Here is a 10,659-nt window from a genome sequence, read left to right on the forward strand (position 1 = left end):
GGCATGCTCCTACCAGTCTTCTTAATAATATTATCCTCACTTGCACAGCGTTGTTTAGCCCAAATCTTCCAATATTGTATGCTCCATGTAGGGTGCACAACCTACCTAGTAAAAAAATCCGCAATAGGTATAACTTCAGCTGGCGCTTTAATAGCAGCCTTTGCAGACTTGACTGAGAAAACGCCCTTACTATCCAAATCCCAAATCATGTAATCATCACCACCATACATAAGAGGTAAATTATCAACATCAATGTCACAACATAGCATCATACCCCTCATTGTTTGAGGTATGGCCCAAACGCTATCAACAATAATATCACTAACCTTAGTCGAAAAATCGTTAGGGCCTTTGGAAGTTATTCCAAGCCTTCGCACAATCGAGAAATCCCCACACCAATTATCAAAGAATAAGGAAATACTAGCACCATTACCTATAATTGATCTATTATGTTTTTGCACAAAATTGTAAACCAATCTGATTCACGGAAAAATCGAAGAACCAAGTTTATAATCAATCAAATTGCCATTTATTTTGAAGTATTTCGCCCTTAAAATCTTGCCCAAGTCTTGTCAGAGTCCTGAAACCCACAACTTCATAAGCATTGCCCTATTAACATCCAATAACTTCTTAAGGCCAAGGCCATCTTCACGCTTTGAACAACACATATCATCATAAAGAACCGTAAAGTATTTACGTTTCTGAGCATCATCAGACCATAGAAAATTTCTAATGGCCCTCTCGACCTGCTTAATAACCGTACATGGCCACTTGTAAACATCCATGGAATGAATAACATAGCTAGAAATCACCGATCTAATCAACACAAGTCTGGCTTGAAAAGATAAAAGCTTACCCTTCCAGCTGGCCAACTTATCCATAATCTTTTCCACCAATTGACGAACATGAATGTGGCGAACAATACCAGGCTTCAATTGAATTCCCAAATATCTATTTGGAAATAAAGCTCTTCCCATGCCCAAATAATTAGAGATGGTAATAGCACGAGATCCTGTGCCACCTCCATAATAAAACTTACTCTTGGAACGATTTACACATTGGCCCGAGGCTCTTTGATACATACCAAGCATATTGACCAAGTTTTGCAGACTATGAAGATTACCTCTGCAGAAGATTAGAATATCATCCGCAAAAAAGAAGGTGGGTAGGAGCCACACCCTTTTTACTAACCATAGCATGCATGCTACGTCTCGGAAACAACTTAGAGAGATTGAGGCTTAAGACATCTTCAATAAGAATAAAAATCAAAGGCGAAAGTGGATCACCTTGTCGCAAACCTCTAGTAATACTAAAGAAACCTTCAGGGCTGCCATTAACCATAACAAAAATCCGAGCTGAATTAAGAATACTAAGAATCCACACACACCAATTCTCGTAGAAACTTTATTGACGAAAAACTTCAGTTATGAACTCCCAACTAACCGTATCATGGGCAATATCCAGTTTGAGGCCAACATTTCCATGCTTCCTTTCTGTGTTTATCTCATTGATCAACTCAGACGCCAAAGCTATATTCCCATAAATATTTCTTCCCTTCATAAACGCAACTTGCTCCTCATAAATCAACTTGTTAAGCACAATACCAAGACTGGTAGCCATAATCTTTGTAATGATTTTGAAGAAAAAATTACTCAATCCAATTGGCATATAATCCTTGATGGCATCAGATTTGTTTTTCTTAGGAATGAGAACTAGAATTAAATCCATTGGGAATTTTTGCATATCCCAACAGTTTTCAATGGCATTACAGATATAATGTTCCAACACTGTCTATAGAAAGAACCTGAAAAGCCATCTGGGCCAGGCGCCGAATCAGCTCCCAAGTCAAAGACAGCTTCTTTAATCTCCTCCAAAGAAGGCATAACATCCTTAAAAGCACTTTCAGCATCTGAAATGCGCTCATGTTGAATATCAAACATCCTCGGGTCAATATTAACATCACCACCATTGAATTTTCCTTGATAATGATTGACAATGTAATCCCTTATCTCATCCTGCAAAAACAAAGTAGTGTTAGTGGAAATCTTAAGTTCTGATATTGTGTTTTGGCTCCTCCTTATACGCATGCTATTATGAAAAAATTGAGTGTTTTGATCACCATCTTCCAACCAAGTTACTCTCGACTTCATCTTAAGCATAACTGCTAATATCGTTCTCACATCATCAACAACCTTCTTAGCATCAGCCACCTTCAAAAATTGAAACTCATCCGACGGATCATAATCAAGGAGATCATTCTCAATTTCAAGCTTTAATTCAGCTTGCCTTAAACGAAATTGCACATCACCAAAAACGGTTCTATTCCAAATCCTCAACGCCTCCTTCAACCTCTTCATCTTAGAAGTGAAAAAAAAGGGGCGCACCATCAAGTCTCAGTTTCCAATTGTCTTCCACCATCTTCATAAAACTTATATGTGACCTCCACATCTTTTGAATTCTGAAAGGCACTCTAGCCGGCCTAAGATTCTCAAAAGCATACCCAAAAAGAGGAGAATGATCCGAGCAAATCCTAGGCAATGCCTTACACCTCCAATTCGTATATTTGTAGCACCATGCATCATTTACAACCGCTCTATCATGTTTTAAAACAATTCTTTGAACTCCACTCCGACAATTAGACCAAGTATATTTTTTCCCAATAGCATCAACTTCTACCAGTTCATTGTCCGAAATCCAACTTCTAAACTCATTCATATAAACTTCCTTAATTGGCCTACCACCCTTCTTCTATTCTAACCGTAAAACACAATTAAAATCCCCCAACACCAACCAAGGAATAGATATAAAACCTAAACCCAACTGAGGCCAAAGTCTTTTACATGCAACCGGATAAAAATAAGCATGTACAGCCGTAACAAAAGCACCAGCAATATTCAAAGTAATAGTTTGTTTTGAGGAAGATAAAACATCCGGCCTTGTCAAAGACTTTCTGTTAGAGCATAGCTTGGTCGACCTCGTATGCGTTGACATCTCAAGCATGTTTGTCAATGTTAGTGATCAAAATTATGAGTCTTGATTTCTAGCCTACATAGCTAAGTCTCGGACTAGGATAGAAAAGTGTAGTTGAGCTCAAGAACTTCATGGCGATTCATCATACAACGAAGAAGATCTACTCAAGGAACCGTTGAAGTTCATCAACAAAAAGGTATGTGGAGACTTGAACTTATCTATCACTCAAAAGTCTATCTCTTTTATCTCCTACTTCTTATGAGACAAAAGTCGTATGCTATATAGACTGGATCATACACATTTGATATTTCGAGCTGAGTATATCTCGCCTATCTATATCTCGAAATCATGTGTTGGTAAAACGTTTCTCTTTGATCAAGTTTATCTTCACCTAGTGACGAAAGTCATGAAAAGTTTCAATTACTTTGAGAATTGGTCTGACGTGAAACGGTCTGTGAATAATGGCTATATAATGTCCTCTGATAATGTATCAATGATTGGAATGCGAGTTTAGATTACATAACCATGTATTCCTTAATCCGAAGTTTTTGAACTTTGTTCATTGAGAGAAACCGGAGGAATTGGCTTTGCCAAGTCCGCGAACTCAGTCCTCTAACTGACGGAATTTCTCGTACCGAGAATTTATGCTGAGATTTTCCAAAAACTCGTTTGCGTGTTAGTCCACGAACCTAGTCCGCGAACTGGAAGAAGTCTATTTGCCGAGATTTTCTGCTGAGTTTGGAAAACTCTGACGGTTGTTTTAAGTCCGTGAACTTGTTTGTGAGCTTAAGTGTTTATGATAAAGATGTGCTCTGAACATGAAACTTAAATTACTAAGGAATTCTTTATGCAAACCGTGGCTATAAAGTTCATGAGCCGATTCAATCGAATCAAATCATATTTTCTTAAATTGTGTATGGTGTAGTTACATAAGATATCATAACAATTGAACAACTCTTTAAATAGTTCATTTGAGTCAATTGAACTAGTTATGGTGAAGAAGAACAAGGTTAATATGAAATGCTCATATGGTTCTTTTTGGTTACTATGTTGAACCAATATACACGTACACGTTTGGGCATGGTTTTCGCAAACCCAGTAAACGTCTACCCAAGTATGTGTGACGAAAGTCATGAAAATTTTTATTACTTTGAGAATTGCTCTGGCGTGAAACGGTCTGTGAATAACGACTATATAACGTCCTCTGAGAATGTCTCAGTGATTGGAATGAGAGTTTAGATTACATAACCATGTACTCCTTAATCCGAAGTTTTCGAACTTTGTTGATTGAGAGACACCGGAGGAATTGGATTTGCCAAGACCGCGAAGACAGTCCGCGAACTGACGGAAGTTCTCGTACCGAGAATTTCTGCTGGGATTTTCCAAAAACTCGTTTGCGTGTTAGTCCGCGAACTGGCGGAAGTCTCTTTGCCGAGATTTTCTGCTGAGTTTGGAAAACTCTGTCGGTTGTCTTAAGTCCGCGAACTTGTTTGTGAGCTTAAGTGGTTATGATCTAAAGATGTGTTCTGAACATGAAACTTAAATTACTAAGAAATGCTTTATGCAAATCGTGGCTATAAAGTTCATGAGTCGATTCAATCGAATCGAATCATCTTTGCTTCAATTGTGTCTTGTGTAGTTACATAAGATCTCATAGCAATTGAAGAACTCTTTAAATAGTTCATTTGAGTCAATTGAAATAGTTATGGTGAATAAGAAAAAGGTTAATATGAAATTTTCATGTGGTTAACCTTTTGGGTTACTATGTTGAACCAACATACGCGTACACGTTTGGGCATGGTTTTCGCAAACCCAGTAAACGTCTACCCAAGTGTGTGTGACAAGCTAAGTTTTCGATCTAACGGTTGAGAAATATTAACTTGAATCTAAATCACGTTTTCATCTAACGGTGAATATGGATTGCTTTGTAACTAAAGCAAAACCCTGATTTGAAGGCTATATAAAGGAGACATCTAGCATTGTGCAAAACCAATCCCCACACGTCTGTGTGATACTAGTGCGCTCGCTAGAGTCGATTCTCCTTTAACCTTTGGTTTTTTTCTCTAAAACCTGGTTAACGACTTAAAGACTTTATTGGGATTGTGAAGCCAGACCGATACTACTTTTGTCGTAGTTGTGTGATCTGATCTTGCATCTTCTATCGTTCGAGTACAATCTATTGATTGGCTTGAGATCGTGAGAGTTCTCCGATAGGCAAGATAAAGAAGTCAAAAACATCTTCGTCTCACTGTTTGTGATTCCTCGACAAACCGCCTGTGTAGTCAGGAAGGATTGTAGAGAGGTGATTGATTAATCTAGGTGGAATATAAGACCGGATTATCAATTGGTCCCTGTTCACCTTAATTTTCATATCTTAAGACGGAACAAAACCTAGGGTTTTTCTGTGGGAGACAAACTTATCCTTTGATAGAATCTTCTGTGTGAGACAGATTTTTTTATTATCAAGTCTGCGAATCTGGGTTGCAGCAACTCTTGGTTGTGGGTGAGATCAGCTAAGGGAATCAAGTGCGTAGTATCTTGCTGGGATCAGAGGCGTAGGAGTACAACTGTACCTTGGATCGGTGGGAGACTGATTGGGGTTCAACTATAGTCCAGTACGAAGTTAGCTTGGAGTAGGTTAGTGTCTGTAGCGGCTTAATACAGTGTGTATTCAATCTGGACTAGGTCCCGGGGTTTTTCTGCATTTGTGGTTTCCTCGTTAACAAAACTTTTGGTGTCTGTGTTATTTTTTTCTGCATTATATTTTATGTAATTGAAATAATATACGTTGTGCGTTTGTGATCATCAATTGGAAATCCAACCTTTGGTTGTTGATTGATATTGATTGATCCTTGGACATTGGTCTTTTGTTCCGTTCAAGTATTCCTTGTGTTTGATTAGGACTCGTTGATTTCTATTAGCTTGAGTAATATCAAAACAAGAGAGAGATATTAACTCCTTTAGATACTTTTATCTAGATTGAGTCTGACTGTCTAGTTGATTCTCTAGCAAAGTATTTCGAATTTAGTCCATACGGATTGCTAAGCGAAATATTGGGTGGTGTTGTTAGACCCCCCGCTTTTTCAATTGGTATCAGAGCAGGCAAACACGTTTAAGACCTAACAAGTCCGTGTTTGTAGCGATCTGACTCTATGGACAGATTACTTATGGTGGAAAATTTCTATGCGAGCTTTTCTTCAATCGCGTGATTTTCAATCATGGGTATATGTGGTTAATGGCTATGATGCTCCCGTTGTGGCAGTCGGTGATGTAAACGTTCCCGAACCTATTGATGAATACACCGCTGTTGAGATAACTGCTGCAAAGCAAAATTCCGACGGTTTGAATGATATTATACATGCTATTACCCCAAATCTTCAGCATCATGTGAAAAACCACTATATCTAAAGATGCTTGGGATATCTTAGAAACCGTATTTGAAGGCAACTCCAGTGAAAAGGATACTAGGCTTCAAAACCTTAATTCTGATTGGCAGAACCTTCGTATGGCAGATGAAGAAACATTTGATGAGTTTAATCACAAAGTGTCTGAAATTGTTAATGCATCTTTTGCATTGGGTAAGACTATTTCTGAAAAGGACATTGTGATGAAAATTCTCAGATCGCTGCCATCTAGATACGAGTCTAAGAAACATGCCATCGTTGAGGGGAATAACCTCGATAATATTTCTAGAAACACCTTGTTTGGAAATCTTAAGATATTTGACCATGAGCATACATCCAAAGTCGGTAAGGATGTTGCCTTTAAAGAACAAAATAACACTAAATCACTTGTCAAAGGTAAGAGTGTTCATGTCTCTGAGGATGATCAGTCTGAGGATGATTTTTAGGATGAAGATCTTGACAAATGAGTCTCCTTGATCACAAGACAGTTTATGGATCTTCTATTGAAGAGAAGTAAATGGTTTTCAAAAGACAAACCTAAGTCATTAGACAAACCTCACGGTCGCGTACCTCCTAAAAACAAGGATGATGACGAGGCTGATGACGAGGACATGCCTCAGTGCTTTAAGTGTAAGGGTTTTGGCCATTTTTCTAACGAATTCCCAAATCATAGAAAATACATTGGGAACAAAGGTCTAGCTATAACACTTGATGAAATGTCTGAAACCTATGATTCGGATGAAAATAGGAAATCAAGTGTAGGGCTTCTTTGTGAAAACATCGATTTTGATACTTGTAGCAATACATAAATCAACCTCAATGGGTTCGGAGAAGAGGAAAACCCAATCAAGCTGGAAGATTCACTGAATCCGATAACTGGAAACCCTATCAGTGATATTTCAGGATTAACTGTATGTCTATCTGCTTGCACATCTCAGATGCTTGAATATTATCCAAGTTTGACGTGCTCGTTTTGTTCGATGAAGGGACACGAACTATCAAGGTGTTACAAATACAATCACCAAATAAGGCACGCCAACAAACTTCAACGAAGAGCGATCGATTATCAAGGAAGCTGAAACTTGCTCAGAAGACCGCCGAGGTATGTAGGATCTTATCTTTGTCTAAGAAGTTGGTTTCCAAGGATAAAATAAGACCATTTGAAAAGAAAATATGGTCAAATCGTTTTGATAGACAGAGATCAGAGGATTCCTCCCATGAGGAAAAAGTTGGACAAATCATTGTTCATCGCAACACAACTTGATTGTGTTGTTGGGAAAATCTTGTCTCATGTGCCTTTTCGAAAAGAGACAAGATTGAGTGCTGATCCAGGCTTCAGAAGAGTTTTTCCTTATTTTCTTAGATTTTTTATTTTTTGTCTATCAAATAAAAGAAAGGGTTATTATCGACAATTCAACTCTTCATAGGGTTTTAGAGTTGGGCGTATACAAACCTGTCAATAGGTTTCGAACCCTACATTCCTTTTCCTTTTGACATCCTATATAAAACTGCTTGTTGAGTTAAGTGATTCAATCACACAAATCCAGTTGTTTATAACTGTTCGCAGATCACTATGTCGTTAGATGGAAAGGATGTCAACATGATTGTTAAGTCTTCAATCAAGGAAAAAGAAAAATCTCTTGTTTCTAAGTACCTAAAAAGAAAAAGAAGGAATACAAGAAAACCCAGGGCTGTTCCTTCTAACTCTCAGAAGTTTTCCGATGTTCTTGATGAGTTAAAGGAAATAAGAAGGGAGATTTATGAAATAAATACGTTCGTGTCTAAATCTTTGGAAATTCAGAGGACCCTAATTCGACCTCTTTAGCCAAGACAGTTCGTGGGTATTGACACTTATCTCCGTGAACCTTATGTCCCGATGGTTGTCGATAACAAGGAGTTCGTGAATGATAAATAATTTCTCAAAGGAAATGTCGCCTAGTATGTCTTCTTTTTGGATTAGTTGGAAGAATAACTAGTGCTTTCAATAGCGATGATTGTGACTACACAGAGCTATTTTTGTTTTCATCTTCTTATGTTATTTTTTAGGTTTATTTTTTTTAAATTCTAAAAATATTTGGAGGATGATGTTATTGCAGTATTGATCTTTATGATTTTGTGATATTGCAATTTGATTATGGGATATGTATTGTGTGCGTCCGTGAACTTGAAGTATCCAGTTCGAAGTTAGCTTGGAGTAGGCTAGTGTCTGTAGCGGCTTAATACATTGTGTATTCAATCTGGACTAGGTCCCGGGGTTTTTCTGAATTTGCGGTTTCCTCGTTAACAAAACTTCTGGTGTCTGTGTTATTTCTTTTCCACATTATATTTTATATAATTGAAATAATACAGGTTGTGCGTTCGTGATCATCAATTGGAAATCCGACCTTTGGTTGTTGATTTATATTGATTGATCCTTGGACATTGGTCTTTGGTACAATCCAAGTATTCCTTGTGTTTGATTAGGACTCGATGATTTCTATTAGCTTGAGTAATATCAAAACAAGAGAGATATATTAACTCCTTGAGATACTTTTATCTATATTGAGTCTGACTGTCTAGTTGATTCTCTAGCAAATTATTTCGGAGTTAGTCCATACAGATTGCTAAGCGAAATATTGGGTGGTGTTGTTAGACCCCCGCTTTTTCACTTTCTCCACAAGACCCAAATATTACCCTTTTTCACCACCAACTTCATTCGTAATAACATCTTCACAAAATTCATCCAATTTTAAATTCCTAAAAAAACGTGTAGTGCAAAAAACCTGCGGCTCTGCAATACAAATTATGTCTGGAATGTGAAAATGATACAGCTCCTTCAACTTGGCCTTTGCACCATCCTTAGCCAAGCCTTGAGCATTCCAATAAAAGACACGCATTAAATAACCAATTCTCTTGAAGGGATCACCGAACCCTTTTCACTATCCTTACGCGTCTGACTTCGACCTCTTCTTCCAATATGACTTTCTTCCTCACCTGGCTTAGAAGCGGGCTTGGAATTCTTCTTCTTTGGCGCTGGTTTAGACGCACCCTTCTTGGCCAAAATATCCAACTTCTTCTTTTCAGCTTGTTCTTTCTTGAAACGCTCCTCCTCATCTTTAGCAGCACTCCTCTCCAATTTTTCAGCTTCATCCTCCACTGTACCAGCATTATTTGCTGATCTCAATGGATCAGGTGGTTTCTCCATAAAAATGTTTTCAACTTCTTCCTCATTCTCATCAGTGCCAGTTTCAAACATATTAGAAGTCTCAAGAGGCTCCGTTATGTTGGCCTGGGAATTCCTTCTTGCTGTTCCAGTAGGGGAACTAAAACCATCATCTCCTACTGGATCCATAATATGAGTGGTATGTGATAAGTGCATAATTCATATGATTTTAGTGTCCATTCCATACTCGCTTTAGCTATTATTCTTGCATATTTTCGTATTATTACTCTTGTTTTCTCTTATGTGTCTCAATTAGGTGAATCATCCCTAAAGGATATACAAAGTGATGAAAAGAGCTAGGAAGAGAATTATTCCAAGTATCCAAGTGCCAAAGTCCAAAAGAAGTGAAAGAAAAATGACGAAAAGGAACAAAACGCTGAAAATCAAAGAGAAGGACCGAAGACCAATCTTAACTCATTCAAATTAAGGATTTCTCATCATAATCTTGAAGATAATTGAAATATAAAAATAATGCAAAAATAATGAGGTCATTCCGAGTTCGGACGACGAAGTTGTGGCCAAAACGAGTTTTTATTGAATACCGAAGACAGACGGGTACGCATACGGGTACGCATACCCTAGTTCCGAAAATTTCTGCTGGAATTTGAGGTACGCGTACGGGTACGCATACCTAGCAAGTAGGAAAACGTGTATAAACTCCTTGGAAGGCCTAAGGGCACGTTTGGGAACGTTATTTCGTTATTTTGGGTCGGGTTCTTGAACCTAACTAAATACGTGAAGGCCAAGCAACGTAAACCTATAAAAAGGTGTTAGGTTATGTAAAATGGGATCACATCATTAGGTCACAAAATTGTTATTCTTGGAGAGGAAAAATATCAAAGCTAGGGTTTCGGAGAGATTCTCAATCGTAACGATACCTCTAATCTTTTCTTGTATTTATATCATGGATGCTTCTACATCCATGAGTAGCTAAACACCTATTGATTGAGGATGAATTCTAAGTTGTAAACAAGATTTGAGTTATTATATTAATCTACTTTGAAGTTCTTCATATGATTATAGTTTGTTTATATTATAATGAATCTTTATGATTGATTGATAGATTGTCTAGGTGGCCAACTG

General features: G+C 37.7%; 1 protein-coding gene across 1 annotated transcript; it reads right to left on the reverse strand.

The window, feature by feature from the left end:
- Positions 1-1,321: 1,321 nt before the first annotated feature.
- LOC113278895 lies at positions 1,322-2,357 on the reverse strand. The gene is made up of 4 exons (XM_026527618.1): positions 2,139-2,357; positions 1,805-2,015; positions 1,444-1,712; positions 1,322-1,327 (listed from the first exon to the last, which is right to left on the reverse strand). The coding sequence occupies exons 1-4, from the start codon at positions 2,355-2,357 to the stop codon at positions 1,322-1,324; spliced, it is 705 nt and encodes a 234-aa protein (XP_026383403.1).
- Positions 2,358-10,659: the final 8,302 nt, after the last annotated feature.

This window comes from Papaver somniferum, chromosome 5 (assembly GCF_003573695.1).
Source record: "Papaver somniferum cultivar HN1 chromosome 5, ASM357369v1, whole genome shotgun sequence".
NCBI classification, from domain to species: domain Eukaryota; kingdom Viridiplantae; phylum Streptophyta; class Magnoliopsida; order Ranunculales; family Papaveraceae; genus Papaver; species Papaver somniferum.

Coding starts and splice junctions, on each gene's coding strand:
- LOC113278895 (XM_026527618.1), bottom strand. CDS start 2,357: ATGAAGAGGTTGAAGGAGGCGTTGAGGATTTGGAATAGAACCGTTTTT. Junction 2,016..2,138: donor TGCTTAAGATGAAGTCGAGA/GTAACTTGGTTG, acceptor TTGTTTTTGCAG/GATGAGATAAGGGATTACAT. Junction 1,713..1,804: donor TGGCCCAGATGGCTTTTCAG/GTTCTTTCTATA, acceptor ATTTAATTCTAG/TTCTCATTCCTAAGAAAAAC.